The sequence below is a fragment of the Sapajus apella genome, unplaced genomic scaffold, assembly GCF_009761245.1.
Source record: "Sapajus apella isolate SASKATOON/1434 unplaced genomic scaffold, GSC_monkey_1.0 scaffold122, whole genome shotgun sequence".
Lineage (NCBI taxonomy): Eukaryota > Metazoa > Chordata > Mammalia > Primates > Cebidae > Sapajus > Sapajus apella.
This window is the reverse complement of record NW_022437062.1, coordinates 7,723,391-7,744,745: the sequence shown is the minus strand read 5'-3', so window position 1 is coordinate 7,744,745 and position 21,355 is coordinate 7,723,391. Positions and strand designations below refer to the sequence as shown.

At 39.2% G+C, this 21,355-nt stretch overlaps 1 protein-coding gene across 8 annotated transcripts in view; it reads left to right on the top strand.

Annotated features, from left to right (window-relative positions):
- The window catches only part of SLC12A6 (solute carrier family 12 member 6), a 100,417-nt gene that overhangs the window by 3,257 nt on the left and 75,805 nt on the right, over positions 1-21,355 (top strand). For 2 of the 8 annotated variants that reach the window (XM_032261258.1, XM_032261257.1), the window contains exon 1: positions 15,979-16,616. The exons of the other annotated variants lie outside the window; for them this stretch is intronic. In XM_032261258.1, coding sequence (XP_032117149.1) covers positions 16,499-16,616 — 118 coding nt within the window. In that variant the 5' untranslated portion in view covers positions 15,979-16,498. Of the gene's footprint in view, positions 1-15,978; positions 16,617-21,355 lie in introns of those variants that run through there. 8 annotated transcript variants of the gene reach the window in all.

Genomic DNA, 21,355 nt, shown 5'->3' with positions numbered 1-21,355 from the left:
TATGTTGTTTACATGGGTTACAGATGTTGAAAGCTTGGTTCTCTATGTGACACATTCCTTACTTAATGTTTAAATACTCTCTGGTACCGAGATGAAAGGGAAATCAATAAATAGGCTGGCCATTAGGGAGCACTTTGCCTTATTCTCGTGGAACTAGTTTTCTACTTTCGCAGTGACCTACCTTTTCTCTCTTTTTTTCTTTTCTCTTTTCTTTTTTTTCTTTCATGATGACTATCATCATGTGGTAAATTTTCCCCACCATTAGAAGAAACCAGTTAGAAACATAATTATTTCACCCTTGGCTTCTCAGTATGTGAAAGCCCTTGTTAGATTTAGGTATAGATCTTCAAAGGATGCTGTTGTGAATAAAGGGTCTAATGTTAATATACATTTCCCTCTAGGCTGGCTTTATTTTTATTTATTTATTTGTTTATTTATTGGGACAGAATATCGCTCTGTCACCCAGGCTGGAGTTCAGTGGCGCAGTCTCGGCTCACTGCCACTCTGCCTCCTAGGTTCAAGCAATTCTCCTGCCTCAGCCTCCTGAGTAGCTTCGATTACAGGCATGTTTTTTTTGTATGCATAGTAGAGATGGGATTTCACCATGTTAGCCAGATGTACTCGATCTCCTGACCTCGTTATCGCCGGCATTGGCCTCCCAAAGTGCTGGGATTACGGGTGTGTGCCACTATGCCCAGCCAGGATGCAGTTGTTTTCTATATTAAAGCCAGCCTAGGCTGGGCACGGTGGCTCATGCTGGTAATCCCAGCACTTTGGGAGGCCTAGGTGGGTGGATCACGAGGTCAGGAGTTTGAGACCAACCTGGCCAATATGGTAAAACCCCGTCTCTATTAAAAATACAAAAATTAGCTGGACATGGTGGTGCACACCTGTAAACTCAGGAGGCTGAGGCAGGAAAATTGCTTGAACCCGGGAGGTGGAGGTTACAGTGAGCCGAGATCGTGCCATTGCACTCCAGCCTGGGTGACAGAGCGAGAGTCTGTCTCAAAAAAAAAGAAAACAATTGCATCTTTTCTACAGTTGACCGTCCTTAAGCTCATAGTGCATTTCACAATTAAGTTTGCTATTTTAGTATTTAGAGTTCTCTGAATTTTTTGACCCTTTTTACATCCTTCTGTGGTTGTGACGTTAGTATGATCCTTTCCCCTGTTCCTCCCATGTTTCTTCCTGTAGAGAAACTTCCCGCCTGAAGTTTCTTGTCATGTCTTTTACTCACATTACAAAAGGTGACACATTAAGTTTTAAATACTTAATTTCAGTGTGTTTTAATTTTTTTTGCTGTTGGCTTTCTGCTATCAAAGTAATTTTTCTTTCATTTTGGTAAGGCTCCATGTGAATGTATAGGACTGTCCAGTTGGTAAAATAAAAAATATTCGCACTGTATTAGCTTATGTATGAAGAATGCCTTAAAGGTACAAAAGAAACTGTTGACAGTGGATGCTTCTGGAAAGTGAGTTATAAAAATAAAGTGGAATTTTCTTTTACCAAAACAAGGGCATGTACAATTTAAAAATATTTATAGTGTGTCACTTTTATAATAGTCTTGAAAAGCACCACATGTTAGAGCTAATGATCTAGACTCTCATTTTCATCAAACCACATTTTAATAAATGAGGAAACTTAAAACCCCAATAGATTAGACTTAAAAAATAACAAAATAAATGAGGAAACTAAGGCTTATAGAGATGGTTATTTGTAGATCATATAGTGGCAAAGCCAACACTGAAGTTCAGGCCTCCTCACTTTTATCCAGCCCTCTTTCTTGCATCATCCTGCCTCTGCTATGATGAACATTTTTTATGTGTGCTATGAAGCATATTTTTAGATGTCATTTGTAGTCCCTAATACTTTTTTTTTTTTTTTTTTTTTTGAGATGGAATCTTGCTCTGTCATCCAGTCTGGAGTGTAGTGGTGCTATTTCAGCTCACTGCAACCTCTGCCTCCCTGGACCAAGTGATTCTCCTGCCTCAGCCTCCCAAGTAGCTAGTATTACAGACATCTGCAACCACACCCAGCTAAATTTTGTATTTTCAGCAGAGATGGGGTTTCACCATGTTGACCAGGCTGGTCTTGAACTCCTGTTCTCAAATGATCTGCCTGCCTTAGCCTCTCAAAGTGGTGGGATTACTGGTGTGAACCACACACCCTGTGTGCAGTCCCTAATACATTTCAACCTTTTATAATTCAACAAATACTCCCTGAGACTCTGATATGTATGAGGCAGTCTGGTATTAATTGTAGGAAATATACAGATAAGATATAGTTTCTGTCTTTGGAGATCTGATGGTATAGTAGTGAAAATGACTAGAGCACTTTATTTATTTCTTCATCAAATATTTGTTACTCTGAGCACTTATTAAGGATAAGGCCCTGTGCTGGCTGTTAAAGATGTTGGGTGTTAAAGACGGAGAAAAGAATCCATTATCTATTCTAAGGAAATGATTATCTATTCTAAGGATAGGATTGCTTTCCCTGTTATGATCTAATAGGGAAAGCAAACATATTTGTATATAAATTATACTGTTGTGTAAGTCCAACAGTAGAATATGCAAAAATACAGCAAAGGAAATGATGAACTGAGATAAAATAGAGACACTAAGAGACGAGAGGACTTGATAAGGTAAAGTGTGTTGAAAGGTGTAGAAAGATTAAAGGCTGGTCAGACGGTTGAATGTTGTTGGAATGAGCAATTTCAGAGGTGGAACATTTCTCATGTAATGTGATCTAGTGTGTAGCCTTGGGAGTGGGTTTCTGAAGTGCAGAGTTGAGGTCTAAGTATAACAACTTTGAGACTGCCTGTTAACCACGTTTTTGTGAGAGATGTTAGAGACACAAAGGTAATTTAGATAAGTCCTTTCTTTTTCTTTTTTTCTTTTTTTTTTTTTTTTTGTGGAGGGAGAAGGTGGGGAAAGGAGGAGGGAGGAGGGTAGGATCAGATAAGTCCTTTCTTTAAGGAGTCATGCCCTTTCTGAAACCTTTTCTGATTGAACCCCATATCCAGATATAATAAACCAGACTCTTTTTGTCCCTATAATGCCTATATCATTTTATTTTGTTTTTATTTATGTATTATCTTTCTCAGCTATCCTGTAGGCTTCTTTAGGACAAGGATACAAAATTACTTACACCTAGTATAATATGTGATATCCCATATACCTTGTGTACAATAAATATATATTGAGTTGAAGATCTTGTATACTTAAAAACAAGAGACAGAATTAAAAATGTATTGTGGTAAAGGCATAATAATGTATGTACTAGTACAGTACTAATTCATCTGGCTGCATAATGAAATGATCTAGAGAGCTTTTTAAAAAATACCTCTAGGCTGGGCATGGTGGCTCATGCCTGTAATCTCAACACTTTGGGAGGCCAAGGTGGGTGGATCACTTGAGGCCAGGAGTTCAAGACCAGCCTGGGTAACATGGTGAAACCCATCTCTAGTAAAAATATGAAAACTTAGCTGGTGTTGCGGTGTGTACTTGTAATCTCAGCTACTCAGGTGGCTGAGGCATGAGAACCTGGGAGGCAGAAGTTGCACTCCAGCCTGGGTGACAGAGTGAGACTCTGTCTCAAATAAATTAATTAATTAATTAAATTAAAAATAAGGCCAGGTGCAGTGACCCACATCTGTAATCCCAGCATTTTAGGAAGTCAAGCCAGGCAGATCACGAGGTCAGGAGATCGAGACCATGCTCACCAACGTGGTGAAACCCTGTCTCTACTAATAATATAAAAATTAGCTGTGTATAGTGGCACATGCCTGTAATCCCAGCTATTCGGGAAGCTGAGGCAGGAGAATCCCTTGAATCAGGGAGTTAGAGGTTACGGTGAGCTGAGCTCTCGCCACTGCGCTCCAGCCTGGTGACAGAGCGAGACTGCATCTCAAAAAAATAAATAAATAAAAATAAATAAATACCTCTATCCTGACAAAACAAACAAAACCCAAGAAAAAAACAACAAAATTCTCATTTTTAGCCACTCACCAAAATAAGTGAATTTTATTTTACTGCCAGTCATAGGTGATTATTACCTTCCTTTTCTTTTTTTTTTTTTTTTTCTTTTTTTTTTGAGATGGAGTTTCAGTCTGTCACCCGGGCTGGAGTGCAATGGGTCAGTCTCCGCTCACTACAACCTCCACCTCCCAGGTTCAAGCAATTCTCCTGCCTCCGCCTCCCCAGTATTTAGGACTACAGGTGCACAGCACCATACACCATACCTGGCTAATTTTTGTGTTTTTAGTGGAGACCGGGTTTCACTATGTTAGTCAAGCTGGACTATTAACTTTCTCTTTAATATAGCTTGTATATTACATGATTGTTGAATACTATCCATGTTTTACTTTGGCATTCTGATAGTGAGCTAGATGACATCATTTAAGGAAGTAATATATTTTATAAAATACATTGATTTGGTACCTTTTTAGCTTGCCTGAAAGCATTCTCTTGATGGATTTTTTTTTTTTTTTTTTTTTTTTTTTTGAGACAGGGTCTCATTCTGTCACCCAGGCTGGACACAGTGTTGTGATCACTGCTCACTACAGCCTCAACTTTCTGAGCTCAAGCAGTTCTCCCACCTCAGCCTCCTGAGTGGCTGGGAACACAGGTGCACACCACCATGCCCAGCTAATTTTTTTGTAGAGACTAGATTTTACTATGTTGTCCAGGCTGGTCTTGAACTCCTGTGTTCAAGCAGTTGGTCCACCTGAGCCTCCCAAAGTGCTAGAACTACAGGTGTGAGCCACCCTGCCTGGCCTTAGATTTTTTTTTTTTTCTTTAAAAAAGGCTTTTCAGGCTGGGTGCAGTGGCTCATGCCTGTAATCCCAGCACTTTGGGAGGCCAAGGTGGGCAGATTACAAGGACAGGAGTTGGAGACCAGCCTGGCCAACATTGTGAAACCCCATCTCTACTAAAAATACAAAAAATTAGCTGGGCATGGTGGCGGGTGCCTGTAATCTCAGCTACTGGGGAGGCTGAGGCAGGAGACTCACTTGAACCCAGGAGGCAGAGGTTGCAGTGAGCCAAGATCGAACCACTACATTCCAGCCCTGGTGTCAGTGAAAGACCCCCACCAAAAAAAAAAAAAAAAAAAAAAAAAAAAAGCTTTTCAGTATCACTTGTCCAAAACATTTTGTTTTGATTTTTAACCTTAACTGTTTTTCCTCTCTTCTCTATACCCCATAGCCAGATTAAACTTTATAATATACTGCTTTACACCACAAGAAGCAATCAGCCAAATCCAGAATATGGGAAGTTTTATTGAATAACTAGATTATTCAACAAATAATTGGAATGGGGTAGAGGAGGAATGATGGGAAGGAAGGGTAAGCTGTTACAGATAAAAAGAGCCATATCAACGAAATGCATTGTGTTAACTTGGTTTGGATTCTGATGTGTAGAAAACAAATGAAAAAAGATTTGCAATAAGTGGGGGGGGCAATTTGAACATGTACATGGTATTAAACTTTATTAAGGAATTATTATTAATTTTATTAGAGATGTATATGACACTGTGGTAATGTAAAGCTCTTACCTGTAAAGATATATATTGATGTATTTACAGGTTGAATGAAATATACTCCAGCTCATTCCACACTCCTCCCCAAAAAAGTTGGGGAGCGATGGACAGAACAAAATTAGCAAATGTTTATAATTTGTTGAAGTAGAGTTAAAGGTAAAAGGTACATTTTACTATTTCTCAGCTTTTATCTTTGAACATGTCTGGAAACTCCTGAGCTCAAGTGATCCTCCCACTTGGGCCTCTTAAAGTGCTAGGATCGCAGGTGTGAGCCAGCATTCCTGGCCAAATTTTTAAAAGATTAAATTACAATTAAAGGATTGTTTTTATTGAGTGTGTCCTAGAATACTGTAGATATTTGATTAGATATCAGTGATTGATACAGTGATTACCTCAACTTCTTATCTTTGATCTTCAGTGGTCTTTCATATGTCATTAGTAAGTCTTTCCATCATGAGCCCCAATTTTTTTTCTTTTCAGTGGCATGTTTCTAGATTCCAGATTCTCTTTGATATTACCTTTACTGGAATGGAATAAACAAATGAAAGAAGGCACTCCTGCAAACCTGGGAAGCTTATGAAAGTCATGTTTTCCCATTTTAAAGCTGTTAGGAGAATGTTTCTAATGCCAACATTTAAGGCAACTTATAATTCTGTAAGCTTTTGAATTATGGCTGCTGCTTCTTTTGCCCTTCATGTCTAACATATACTTCTGGACTACTAAGAACTTTGTGCAAATTCTAAAAAGGCACCCCTTTGTACCCTGAGCCATCATGGCTTCACTGGAGTAGGGCAAGCTGGATTTCAACCCCTTTCTCCTTGCCCTTCTGGCCTAATGCCCTTGTGCACGGTCTATACAGCTGTACCTGGTGAGCTTGTTGATTCAGAATAATGAAGTTACACGTGTTTAAGTTTTTGGTGATGTGTGTTTCTGAGGAGTAGGTATGAATGTTTGGAGTGCTATAGTGTAGGAATTATGTGAGCATTTTATTTTGTGAATGTTAAAACAATGTATTATTTTTATAAAGTTTTATAAGTTTTACAAGTATATGGAAAAACAAGAAGCCATTCTTTGTTTGTTTTTTTCTTCTTTGAGATGGAGTCTCACTGTTTGTCACCCAGGCTGGAGTGCAGCAGTGCAGTCTTGGCTCACTGCAACCTCTGCCTCCTGGGTTCAAGCAATTCTCCTGCCTCAGCCTCATGAGAGCTGGGATTACAGGTGTACACCACCACGCCAGGCTTATTTTTGTATTTTTAGTAGAGATGGGGCTTCACCATGTTGGCCAGGATGGTCTCGAACTCCTGATCTCATGATCCACCTGCCTCGGCCTCCCAAAGTACTGGGATTACAGATGTCAGTCACCACACCTGGCCGCCATTCTCTGTTAAAACCCTGTAGTTAGTGGTTCAGTGTATATTTTATTTTATTTTATTTTTGAGACAGAGTCTAACTGTTACACAGGCTAGAGTCCAGTGTCTATTCAGAGGCACATTCGCAGTACACTGCAGTCTGGAACTCCTGGGCTCAAGCGATCCTCCTGCCTTTGCCTCCCGAGTAGCTGGGAGTACAGGCACGCACCACCACGCCCAGCTAATTTTTGTATTTGCTTTTGGTAGAGATTGGGTTTTGCAACGTTGCCCAGAATGGTCTCTAACTCCTGGGCTCAAGCAAGCTGCCTGCCTCGGCTTCCCAAAGTGCTAGGATTACAGATGTGACCCACCGTACCCGGCCCTGGTGTATTTTTAAGAATTTCAACAATTACATTTGAAGTTACGAGCACAAAACTGCAGAACATACATCATGTACACACTCATACAGCACCTTGCCTTAATGGTAGAAGTTCAAAAGATGATTGGTAGGAAACATCATCACCATATTTGCTCAGCTCTAAGGTGATTACCGTACTTTAACATTTGTGATATTCAGGTGTGTTTTACTTTTGAAGAATATTTAAGTTACTGTTAAAGTGAAATTTATACTTAACAAGATTTCAGAATTAAGTCAATGCTATAAATAAGTCAGAGGACCTATGCAAAAACTGAAATTTTGAAGTTACCTTTGGATGTCTTAACTGAAAAGAAATGTAAAGGCTGAAGATTCTTTCTTCTTAAAATTTCAGTTTTTGCCAGGCACAGTGGTGTGTGCCTGTAGTCCCAGCTACTCAGGAAGCTGAGGTGGGAGGATCACTTGAGCCCAGGAGTCCTGGGGTATAGTGTGCTATGCTGATTGGATGTCTGCACTAAGTTCAGCATCAATATGGTGACCTCCAGGGTGTGGGGGACCACGAGGTTGCCTAAGGAAGGGTGAACCGGCCCAGGTCAGAGACGTAGCAGGTCAAAACTCCCATGCTTATCAGTAGTGGGATTGCACCTGTGAATAGCACTGCACTCCAGCCTGGGCAACATAACGAGACCCTGTCTCTAAAAAAAAAAAAGAAAGAAAAAAGAAAAAAAAATTTAGTTTTTGTAGTTGAAAACTGTAGAAGGCTGGGTATGGTGGCTCACACCTGTAATCCTAGCACTTTGGGAGGCCAAGGCAGGCAGATCACAAGGTTAGGAGATGGAGACCATCCTGGCTAACATGGTGAAACCCCATCTCTACTAAAAATATGAGAAAATTAACCATAGAAGGCCAGACATGGTGGCACGTGCCTGAAGTCCCAACTACTTGGGAGGCTGAGGCAGGAGAATCACTTGAACCCAGGAGGCAGAGGTTGCAGTGAGCCGAGATCGCACCACTCCTCTCTAGCCTGGGTAACAGAGTAAGACTCCCTCTCAAAAAAAAAAAAAAAAAAGGAAGGAAGGAAGGAAAATACAACTATAGAAATAGAATACAAAAGCCACATTGTTAGGAAATTACAGGTACACTTAGGTGTTAATTTTAATTTTAGTCTTTTTTTTTCTTTTCTTTTAAATTTCCTGTTAGCTCAGAGTTGGGTTTCAGTTTTCAGTTTTCTAGCGAAATTAACCAGTGGCAGCTTTTGGTTTGTAGTTTCATTACTGCTTTGCTAAACTTTGTTACATTTGTCACGGCCTTGAGAAATCCATGCAAAATATTCAGTTGATGACATTCATCTGTTTTTTTTTGTTTTTGTTTTTGTTTTTTTGAGACGGAGTTTCACTCTTGTTACCCAGGCTGGAGTGCAATGGCGCGATCTCGGCTCACCGCAACCTCCGCCTTCTGGGTTCAGGCAATTCTCCTGCCTCAGCCTCCTGAGTAGCTGGGATTACAGGCATGCACCACCATGCGCAGCTGATTTTTTGTATTTTTAGTAGAGACGGGGTTTCACCATGTTGACCAGGATGGTCTTGATCTCTTGACCTCGTGATCCACCCGCCTCGGCCTCCCAAAGTGCTGGGATTACAGGCGTGAGCCACCGCGCCCGGCTGACATTCATCTGTTTATAGTCATAACCATTTGGTAAATAACTTTAATTTTTGGCGAAGTGGTACTTGAATTTATCTCATTTTACCAGACAGGTCTACATGTACTTTGAGGTAAAGCTATGTTTTTTATATTGCCAGTTTAAAAAGAGAAGAGAGAACACTAATAAGTTAAAAGCTCTTATATATACATGTACATTTTCACTTTGAGGATCTATGAGAAATTGAATCTTACCAAAATTTACCTTTATTCTATTTTGAGAGCATTTGCATTTACCATATTTAAAGTTGCTTTTTTTTTTTTTTTTTTTTTTTTTTGACAGCCTTTTTCACAACTGGCTAATTTGCATCCTAAGACGCATGCAGAAGATTATGCTTCAGTTGATTTATTTTTTTCTGGTTCAACAGCATACTTCATTTCAAATGAAATTTTAAGAATTGATAGGAATAGAAAAACACTCTTCCCAGCTGGGCATGGTGCCTCACGCCTGTAATCTCAGCACTGTGGGAGACCAAGGTAGGTGGATCATTTGAGGTCAGAAGTTCAAGACCAGCCTGGCCAACATGGTGGAACCCCATCTCTACTAAAAATACAAAAATTAGCCAGGTATGTGGTGGATGCCTGTAATCCCAGTTACTCAGGAGGCTGTAGCAGGAGAATCACTTGAACCCAGGAAGTGGAGGTTGCAGTAAACCGAGGTCGTGCCACTGCATTCCAGCCTGGGCAACAGAGCAAGACTCTGTAAAAAAAAGAAAAAAAGGAAAGACAAACATTCTTTCCTATTAGACTATGAGATCACTTCTTTCTCCTTTTGAAAAATGATCAGTTTGGGTATTTTTTCCTTTTTAAAGTCATTTTCTTCTGTACTAATATGAAATTTTTTTCATCCAAGAGAAACCTGAGGTTGATAAGGTTAAGTAACTTGCCCAAGGTCACACAAGTAATAAATTGAAGAATAATGATTTGAACCCAGGCACATGTAATGCTAAGACCAGCATTTTTGTCATTACACTGCATTTTCTCTGGCATGCTAATAGTAGTTGGCCCTATTGAAACATTTATTAGGATGCAATTGCTAGCCTGGGAAACATAGTAAAACCTCATCTCTACAGAAAAAAAAAAAGTAGCGAAGCATGGTTGTGTGGACCTGTAGTCCCAGCTACTTGGGAGTCTGAGATGGGAGGATTGCTTGAGTTTGAGAGGTCAAGGTTATAGTGAGCTGTGATCATGACACTACACTCTAGCCTGGGTGACAGAGCAAGATCCCTATATCCAAAAAAAAAAAAAAAAAAAATTAATAAAATGGCGTATTCTCTGAATAACTTAGATTCTGTGTTCCTAAAAGGAAATCTAGTATAAGGTTAGGTATTTCATTGTTGTTTACACAAATTATGTGCCTAGAGCAGTGTCGTAGTGCTGAGTTTTATCGACAGTTATTGACCTAGTTACATTAGTCCCTCTGTCCTAATGAAGATTTTGACCCAAGTCTCCGTAGATCTAAAATGGAGTTTTGTTTCAGGGGAGGGAGAAGGCAGTAACTTATAAAAACACTTGTTTTCTGAGAAAAAATTAACAAGGAAATTTTGTTTTGGATTATGTTTTCATTTTCCTTCACATTTTAAGAAATATGTCCTAAGTTTTAACAATATGTTGCTTAATGTGAGTTTTATTTTCTATATACTGTTTTTGTGTTGACTAGAAGTGTCATACATCAGAAGTGAAATTCTCAGTTACTGAATGTCTGTGTTCATACCTGCCAGTGCTACCTCCTTGGTTGTTGATTCTTAGGTCCTATCACACCTAGGCTATAATGACATTGGACTAAGGAGAAAGCTGGCCGCCTTTTATAAAGAGTTGTGATACAGTGAAGAGGTATCAGTGGAAACTGAGTACTCAGGGGCATTTGATAATGCCTGCTTTAGTATTTGGATCAGCAGCCGAAATGGCTGAAGTACCTATCAAATTAGCCATCAACTATCCTACTCCATTTTTTCCTCTAGTGAAGACACAACTTTTAGTTTTCTGAAAAAGTAGATGGGCAGGTGGTGGTGTGTTGTGTTCTCAAGGTTCGTTCTTTGCTTGTAGTGCATTGCACTTATAATCCTAGTTTTATATTGCCTTTGAGTCTATAGTTAATTAGATAATAAGATTGTGAGCTTCTTGGGCAGGAACAGTGTCTTGCTCTCCATTTCATTCCTATTTCTTGGCACATAGTTGGCACTCAAATATTACTGACTAAATGTGTGATCCTTTTGCCCTCAGTTAAAGCATGAGATTTTCCTGAGGCGTTAACTTGGAGAACTCTTTGTCTTCCTTACGTAATCTACAATATGATGAATCCATCAGAAAATAATGTATTTTATATATTTATTATCTTTTAGTTTTAGCCCCCAAATTCATTATGTATTCACCAATGATAACATTTCATAAAAATCCATTTTCATAGACAGTTTCAAGTCGAGATATGGAAGACGTAAGCAGTAAGTCCTTAACATCCCATGATAGTTGGTCTTTACCAAAGTAATTGATTCCTTCAATAATTGTACATAGGAGGCAAAATTTAGAGTTTGATCGTTTTGATATTTTTCACTAATATTTACTGTCTCAGTTGCAGAGGGATAAAAGGGTTTGCTTATTTTCCTTATGATAAATAAGGAAAACGTGTATACATCTTCTACTTACGAATGAGACTGTATCTTTCAGGCTCCAGGTATACTAGTAACCCTAAACGTAAGTGGTGAACTGCTGATTGTCCTGTAAGATGTTTACAGCATTTTCTAACACAGAACTATTCAGAGTGTAGTAAGAGACAGTGCTATTTGTTGCCTGTGAGGAGATAAGTTCAGAAATTGAGTTTTCAGAAACTTGCATAGCAGCTTGATAGAACAAATGTATGTCTGTCAAATCTAACAATAACAAATTGGGGCTTGTATTTGGTATATATTTATTTAGTTTTTCTGTTAATTCATTTTTAATATTTTCTAACAAAATTATTGGCCTGTAATGAATTGGAGATTCAAAGAAAAAAAAGTTCTTTACCAGAGATAAGTTGCAAAGCAGTATTCTAAAACAGTGGTTCCCATCCTTTCATGTTCACCTAACCTTCTAAATGATGCCACACTGGAGGGGGTATGGAGTGTGGGATGTAGAGTGCTGTTTCCCTACCAGTAGCCCTCTGATAGAGAATCCTTATGTTGAAAATAATTTCCCACTGACTTTCCCTTAATTATTCTGATCTTTTCACTAAATCTGACTTAAAAATTTTTTTTAATAAATGGACTGAATAAAACAAAACGCTGGTTATTATGAGTTCTGAGCTATGCTAGTATATCTTAAGATTGCAGTGTCAAAATACTACCCCTGAATAGACTCATTCTTCTGAAGAATGGGCATGCTAACTATTTTTTAGCAGGTATAATATACTGTAGTCACAAATAATGTGTTTTACTGAAACTAATTAGTAACATAAATACAATATGTATAAGATTTGGCCTAACATGTAAAGCACTATAGGAGTAATGCCATTATAAATGCCCCTTTTGCCCTGTACTGACCTTTATATCTTATTACTCTAAAATATCATAATTTTTAAAAGTATAAAAATATAAATATTTCATACCTGTATGAGCCCTGTTTATCATTGAATAATAATTCATCATATGCCATATATTATAGGTTGATTATTTTATTGATGGATACCTGGGCTATTTCCTGCTTGGGTTGTTATGAATAAAGCTGCTGTATGCATATTTGTTTGAATTTTTTGTGGATTTATGCTTTTATTTATCTTCGGTAAAAATACTGAGAAAAGAATTGCTGGGTCTTAGGGTAGGCATATGTTTTTGATTTATAAAAAACTACTGGAACTTTTTCCGAAATGATTGTGCCATTTTATACTCCCCACCAATGTTAATGCTACATCTTTGCCAAAAGTCTTTTTTCTGAGACAGGATCTCACTCTTTCACCTAGGCTGGTGTGCAGTGGCACAGTTAGGGCTCACTGCAGCCTCAACCTCCCAGGCTCAAGCAGTCCTCCTGCCTTAGCTGGGACTACAGGTGTGTAGTAGCACACCTGGCTAAATTTTTCTGAATTTTGGTAGAGAAGGGTTTTCCCCTTGTTAACCAGGCTGATCTCAAACTCCTGAGCTCAAGCAGTCCTTCCATTTCGGCCCCCAAAAATGCTGGTTTTACAGGCCTGAGCCACCATGCCTGAATGCCAACAGTCTTTTAAATCAGCAGTCCCCAACCTTTTTGACACCAGAGACTGGTTTAATGGAAGACAATTTTTCCGCAGACTAAGGCAGGGGACAGGCACGGTTTTGGCATGAAACTGTTCCACCTCAGATCATTAGGCATTAGATTCTCATAAGGAGCACACAGCCTAGATCCCTTGCATGTGCAGTTCGCAATAGGGTTGGTGCTCCTGTGAGAATCTAATGTTGCTGCTGATCTGACAAGAGGCAGAGCTCAGGCGGAAATGCTTGCCTGCCGCTCATCCTCCTGCTGTGTGGCCCAGTTCCTGACAGGCCAGGGACCAGTACCAGTCCATGGCCCAGGGATTGGGGACTCTTGTTTTATATTGTGATTTTAATTTGCATTTCCCTGATGGCCAGGGATTGAGCACTTTTTCAACAGCTTTTTGTGGTTTGTGTATCTTCCTTTGTCAATTGTTTAAATCTTTTGCCCATTTTGTTTGTTTGTCTTCATATTATTGAGGTGTAGGGAATTTTGATATATTCTGGGTGCAGATATCCTTTGTCAAGCATATGTTTTGTGAATAATTTTTCCCAGTCTGTGGCTTGCCTATTCATTTTCTTAATGGTGTCCATTGTATTTTTTCAACATTTTATTATGAAAATTTTCTCTTTTTGAGACAGCTTCACTCTGTCATCAGGCCTAGAGTACAGTGGCGGGATTTCAGCTCATTGCAGCTCCCACCCTCCGGGTTCAAGTAATTCTCCTGCCTCAGCCTCCTGAGTAGCTGGGATTATAGGTGCCTGCCATGGCACCTGGCTAATTTTTGTGTTTTTAGTGAAAATGAGTTTCACCATGTTGGCTGGGCTGGCCTTGAACTCCTGACCTCAAGTAATCCACCCACCTCGGCTTCCCAAAGTGCTGGGCTTACAGTCATGAGCCACCTCGCCCAGCCTATTATGAAAATTTTCAAGCATACAAGAAATTGAAAGACTTTTATAGTGAACACCTGTACACCCACCACCCAGATTCTATCATTAACGTTTTATCATAATTGTCTTTTCATATCTGTGTCCATCTACCTTGTTATATGCATTTTAAGGTAAATTGCAGAATCAGTTTGCTTCCCACAGATACTTTACAATGCATTATTATGAAGTATAAATAATACGAATTTGAATTCAGTCATTGCAACTTTTTTCTTTTAAGGTAAACTTTTCATACAGTGAAGGCAAAGGGGTGTGTGTGTGTGTGTGTGTGTGTTTTAAGATGAGTTTCACTATTGTTGCCCAGGCTGAAGTGCAATGATGCAATCTTGGCTCACCACAACCTCTGCTTCCCAGGTTCAAGCGATTTTCCTGCCTCAGCCTCCCCAAATCTGGGATTACAAACATGTACCACCATGCCTGGCTAATTTTGTATTTTTAGTAGTGACGGGGTTTCTTCATGTTGGTCAGGCTGGTCTTGAACTCCCGACCTCAGGTGATCTGCCTGACTCAGCTTACCAAAGTGCTGGGATTACAGGTGTGAGCCACTGGGCCCAGCAAAGGCACAAGTTTATAGTGAACATTGGCTGAGTTTTGACAGATGCATGCACATGTGGAATCCTAAGCTCCATCAAGATGCAGATTATTACCATCACTCTAGGAAGTTCTTTCAGGCCCAGTCCTAGTTAATCTCTATCTCCATTCTTCCAGATCCAACCATTATCCTGCTTTTTCGGCATCATAGGTTAATTTTGTCTGTTCTAAAACCTTATAAAAGTGGATTCACATATTATGTACTCTTCTGTTTAAAGCATCTTTCACCTAGTATAATGGTTTTGAGATTCATCTATGTTGTTGAACATATTAATAGTTCATTCCTTTTTATTACTGAGTAGTAATTCTTTGTGTGAGTATATCACACTTTATCCATTGTCTTGTGAATGTATACCTAAGATGTTTCCAGTTTTTGGACATTATGTATAAACTGCTGTGAACATTTTTGTACAAGTCCTTTTGTGGAAATATATTTTCTTTTTTTTTTTTTTTTTATTTTTTGAGATAGAGTCTCACTCTCTCGCCCAATCTGGAGTGCAGTGGAGCCGTCTTGCTCCCTGCAACCTCCGCCTCCTGTGTTCAAGCAATTCTCCCTCACCCTCCTGAGCAGCTGGGATTACTACAGGCACCTGCCACCATGCCTGGCTAATTTTTATATTTTTAGTAGAGATGAGGTTTCACCATTTTGGTCAGGTTGGTCTCGAACTCCTGACCTTGTGATCCACCTGCCTGTCTCCCAAAATGTTGGAATTACAGGCATGAGCCACCACGCCTGGCCTTTTTGAGACAGAGTCTCAACTCTGTCACCCAGGCTGGGGTGTAGTGGCGTGATCTCAGCTCACTGCAACCTCCACCTCCCGGGTTCAAGAGATTCACTGGCCTCAGCCTCCAGAGTAGTTGGGATTACAGGCATGAGACACCACGCCTGGCTAATTTTTGTATTTTTGGTAGAGATGGGGTTTGACCTTGTTGGCCAGGCTGGTCTAGGATTACAGGCCTGAGCCACCCCAGCTGCATCTTTCGTATTCCAAGTTGATGTAGGGCCAGTCTTTCTTTAAAGAGAACAGTATAAAAATGAACGGTTCCCGGCCGGGCGCAGTGGCTCATGCCGGTAATCCCAGCACTGTGGGAAGCTGAAGGGGCGCGGATCATTTGAGGTCAGGAGTTTGAGATCAGCCAGACCAACATGGTAAGACTGCCTCTACTAAAAATACAAAAAAAATTTAGCCAGACGTGGTGGCATTTGTCTGTAGTCCCAACTACTCAGTAGGCTGAGGCAGGAGAATCGCTTGAACCTAGGAGGCAGAGGTTGCAGTGAGCCGAGATCGCGCCACTGCACTCCAGCCTGGGTGAAAGAACGAGACTCTGTTCTGTCAAAAAAAAAAAAAAGTGAACTGTTTCCTAATCTTTCTTGTGTGAAATATGAAGGCAAAGGTTGAGATCATGACGTGCACATAAGGATGACAACTTCAGTGAAGGAAACAGAGGAACAAGCAATGGACGGTAGTTCACTGTGAATTCTGTGCAGTCTCCAGCTTTCAGCAGCTCTGGGAAAGCAGGCTAAACTCTTCTTGGGGTTCTTCAGTCTAATAACAATAAGCAAGGGTGGAGTGCTTAATCCTTTTAAGTGATAAACACTGTGGAAGGCGTGTCTTCAAGCGCCCCACTCCCTCAGGCCTGTAGGTCACGTGAGCTTAAAGTACTTCCCGAATCCCAGCCACTGTCTCCTGTAGGCGGGGATCACAGTCTGAAAGGACAGCAAGGAAGAGGTAGGAAGGGAAAACTAATTGGAAGGAAGTTTAAATATAGAAAGAGTAAGGTATTTCTATCTAACTATAACAATGCCTCACTTCACTGTGACTAAGGTGGAGGACCCAGAGGAGGGGGCAGCAGCTTCGATCTCTCAAGAGCTTAGTTTAGCAGATATAAAAACCCGGATTCAGGATTCAGATGAACCAGGTGAGTAAGCAACGTGGGTGCTTTTGGAACCTATAGAATTTTTCATGAAGGAAGAGGTAACTAGAATATCAGGATTCAAAATGCCTTCTTTAGGACAGAAAATACTGTTGTGGTTGAAGTGTTTTTCAGTTACTTGTTTTACTCCCCTGTGTATCTGATAACTTCTCTTACTTTTCTCACACACTGGTTTGTTGTTCCCCACAATGAGTTCTGTGTTCATTACCAACAGGTGAAACTGAATCAGTGGCAATGAGTTTTCAAGCAAAAAGAATGACACAGCAGAAGTCAGTTTATGTGGAATTTAGAATTCACTTTTTCCTCACAGTTTAGATTGTATCTGGAAAAGACTTTAAACCCAACTAAGTGGATAACATTTAAACTCAGCAGTCTATGTAATATTATATAAAGAGGGAGCATGGTTCAGTAGTTTTGTACCGTGGACTTTGACTGTACTTGTGACTTCTCAGGTTATTCAGTATTTTGCCTCAGTTTACCAGCTAAACAGTAATTCAGTAGTGAATGGTCTAAGAATTTTTTAATGGCAGAACGCAAGTCTGTAGAATATAGTCATTATGGTGACTAGCATAGCATCAGCTTAAAAAAGTATTTGATGAATGTGATTATCCCTGTTATTTTCTTTAAGTGGTAACAGTACACACTTGCTACGGGAATTGTTTTGAATTTTTAAACAAGCAATTAAATCTTTGTTAATATTACAGTATTAAATATATTTGTAATTTGAAGCCTCTTATTTTTCAAGTCTGTAAATTGTGAGCAGCTTCTTTGGTTATATGAATTTAGGATAAGGGAATAAGCTGTCAAAATTACTTTTATTTTATTTATGTTTTTTGAGATGAAGTCTTGCTCTGTCACCCAGGCTGGAGTCCAGTGGTGTGATCTCCGCTCACTACAAACTATGCCTCCCAGGTTCGAGCAATTCTTCTGCCTCAGCCTCCCAAGTAGGTGGGATTGCAGGTACCCACCACCATACCGGCTAAATTTTGTATTTTTAGTAGAGACAAGGTTCCATTTTTACCAGGCTGGTCTCAAACTCCTGACCTCAAGTGATCCGCCTGCTTCTGCCTCCCAGAGTGCTTAGATTACAGGTGTGAGCCGCTTCACCTGGCCTCAAAATTACTTTTAATCCCGTGATTCCATGATTCTCACTTCCTTTTTAGCATATAACACATTACGACTCCTTGATGTAAACAGTGGTTGTTTTTTTTCTTTTTTTTCTTTTTTCTTTTTTATTTTTTAAATTTTTATGTGAGAGGGAGTTTCACTCTTTTTGCCTAGGCTGAAGTGCAATGGCATGATCTCAACTCACCGCAACCTCTGCCTCCCAGGTTCAAGTGATCCTCCTGCCTCACCCTCCCAAGTAGCTGGGATTACAAGCATGCGCCACCACACCTGGCTAATTTTGTATTTTTTGTAGAGATGGGGTTTCTCCATGTTGGCCAGGCTGGTCTGGTTTTCTTTTTCTTAAAACCATTCGAGAATTTTTACGAATCTTGTTTGAAGATAGAAACTATTGAGAAAAATGTTCCTTTCATTATTTTCCTTCTAGTGAGAGAATTTTTTAGGGGAATATCAGAAAAAGGGTTTTATTTAAACTCTGTCCCCAAGGTTATTTTCACTTTGCTGAATAGGGTAGTGAAAAGTGGAAAACAAGTTGAACTTACTTTGAACTTGAATGTTATTCTCACAACTCCAGCTCAAAGGAATTATGTTCTTTCTCAGGCCTGTGCGTATTTGTTTATTTACTTATTTTTTAGTTCCAAATATGATAGTAAGGCTTATGTGTATTTGAATCTGCACTTTCTTTGTTGCTTATGTTTGCCGCCCTTAGATTTTAATCCCTTTAGGCTTTTGTTTTTGCTGTTTGTCTTCATTAATTTCATAAGCTGCAAAAAAATGAAGTCCATCTGTACCTCATTTCATTTATTGTTTTTTAAATTTCTTTTCTCCACCACCACTACTATCTTTTATTATTTCATCTTTACTAGTCCCATTATGTTTGCAGAAATTTGCTTTCTTCAGATTATAAGAGAGTGTTAACATCATTTAATCTATTAGCAACTACCTGTAAAGCCATAAAAATTTGATAGTACCCAATTTTGTAATGAGTGACATTATTAGGCTTAATTTATTTTCTTCGGTAGTAATTGCCTTTAACAAGGAAGAAGTGACAGATATAATCTAAAGTAAATTTAATAAGCCTTTTTATTTTGCCATTTTCCATAACAGCCCAGAAAATACTTACTTGAATAAACTGTTGCTTAGCAAGTGAATAACTGCTGGTAATATATTATCTAAATTGCACTTGCCTTTTCTGTAGGGTTAAATTCAAGGGTAGGAAAGAGAGAAATGTATATGAAAACAATGTAAAAGTTGTTTGTTTTTTTAAAACCTAGGAGTAAAATGGTTTTGAAGATACATGATTTTTTGGAGCAGTTGCTTGAAATGCAGTGAGTTTTATCCCCTTGTTCTCCTAAGTAAAAAAAAAAAAAAAAAAAAAACTTGAATCGATAATGGTTTTTTTCACAAGCACTTCCAACACTGGCCAGTTATGTAACCAGTAGCCTTTTTCATTTTCTTCTAGATTTGTATGGAGAGAAAAATATGTATCATCATGTAAATTGAACATATTTGGAAAGTAAATTATCCTTTAAAATGTGTTTTTAAAAGATAAGATTTATTTGAGCTGGACAGGTGAGGAATTTGAGATAAAATAGAAGTGTGAATATATATAATCTAATTTTTTGAAAAAGTACAGGTATACTTTGGAAATATTGTGAGCTTAGTTCAGACCACTGCAATAAAATGAGCCACATTAATTTTTTGTTTGTTTGTTTAGATGGAGTCTTGCTCTATCGCTGGGCTGGGGTGCAGTGGCGTGATCTCAGCTTACTGCAACCTCCACCTCCCGGGTTCACGTGATTCTCCTGCCTCAGCCTCCCAAGTAGCTGGTACTACAGACAAATGCCACCATGCCTGGCTAATTTTTTGTATTTTTGGTAGAGGTGGGGTTTTGCCTTGTTAGCCAAGATGGTCTCAGTCTCCTGACCTTGTGATCCACCCACCTTGGCCTCCCAAAGTGCTAGGATTATAGGCGTAAGCCACCGTGTCCAGCCGTCACATGAATTTTTTACTTCCCACTGCATATAAAAATGATATTTATACTGTACTGTAGTCTGTTAATTGTGCAATAGCACTATGTCTTTAAAAAACATGTACATAGCTTAATTTAAAAATTATTTTTGTTTTTATTTTTTTAAAAATGGGTTTTGCCATGTTACTCAGGCTGGACTCAAACTTTTGGGCTCAAGCACTCTTCCCCTCCTGCCTCAGCTTCCTAAGTAGGTTGGACTATAGGCATGCACTACCATACCCAGCTCTAAAAAAAAATATTTTATTACCAAAAAATACTAATAATCATCTGAGACTTCAGTAAGTGATAATCTTTTTGCTGGTGGAGGTAGAGAGCATTGACTCAATGTTGATGGCAGGTGGGTTGCTGAAGGTTGTGGTAACTGTGGCAGTTTTTCCAAATAACAGTGAAGTTTACTGCATGAATTGACTCTTCATTTCATGTAAGATTTCTCTGTAGCATGCAGTGCTGTTTGATAGCATATTTCCCACAGAACTTCTTTCAAATTTAGAGTCAGTCATCTCAAACCTTGCTGCTTTGTTTATGGAATATTCTAAAATTATTTGTTGTTATTTCAACAGTGTTCACAGCATCTTCATCAGCTGATTTCATGTCAATAAACTACTTTCTTTGCTCAACCATAAGAAGCAACTCCTTATCCATTCAGGTTTTATCACGAAATTGCAGCAATTCAGTCACATCTTCAGGCTCCACTTCTAATTCTAGTTTTCTTGCTGTTTCCACCACATCTGCATTATTTTCTCCATTCAAGTCTCGAACCCTGAAAGTCATCCATGAGGGCTAGGATCAACTTCTTCCCAATGTTATTGTTGATTTCTTTTTCTTTCTTTTCTTTTCTTTTTTTTATTTTTAAGGCTGGTCAAGTGAAGGAGTAGGAGTGAGAGAAGGCACAAAGAAAGCTATAACTGGTTGTGATGAGTTAGTTGTGAAGACCATTTCACTCACCAGCCTAATGTTGATGTTTTTACTTTTTCCCATGAATCACAGACGTTCTTAATGCCATCTAGAATGGCGAATCATTTTTAATGTACTTTGCCCAGATCCATCAGAGGAATCACGATCTATGGCAGCTATAGCTTTATAAAATGTATTTCATAAATAATAAGTCTTGGAAGTTGAAATAATTCCTAAAGGATCCCTAAGCTGTAGATGGACCAAAGATGCTGTTGTTGGTGTTATGCTGGCAGGCATGAACACAACATTGATCTTGTTTATCTCCATCAGAGCTCTTGAGTGACCAGTGCATTGTCAATGAGTAGTAATGTTTTGAAAGAAATCTTTTTTTTTTTTTCCTGAGCTGTAGGTCTTAGCACTGGACTTAAAATACTTAGTAAACCGGCTGGGTGTGGTGGGTCACACTTGTAATCCCAGCACTTTGGGAGACTGAGGCAGGTGGATCACCTGAGGTCAGGAGTTAAAGACCAGCTTGGCCAACATGTTGAAACTCCATCTCTACTGAAAATACAAAACTGGGCATGGTGGCACATACCTGTAATCCCAGCTACTTGGGAGGCTGAGACAGGAGAATCTCTTGAACCTAGAAGGCAGAGGTTGCGGTGAGCCAAGA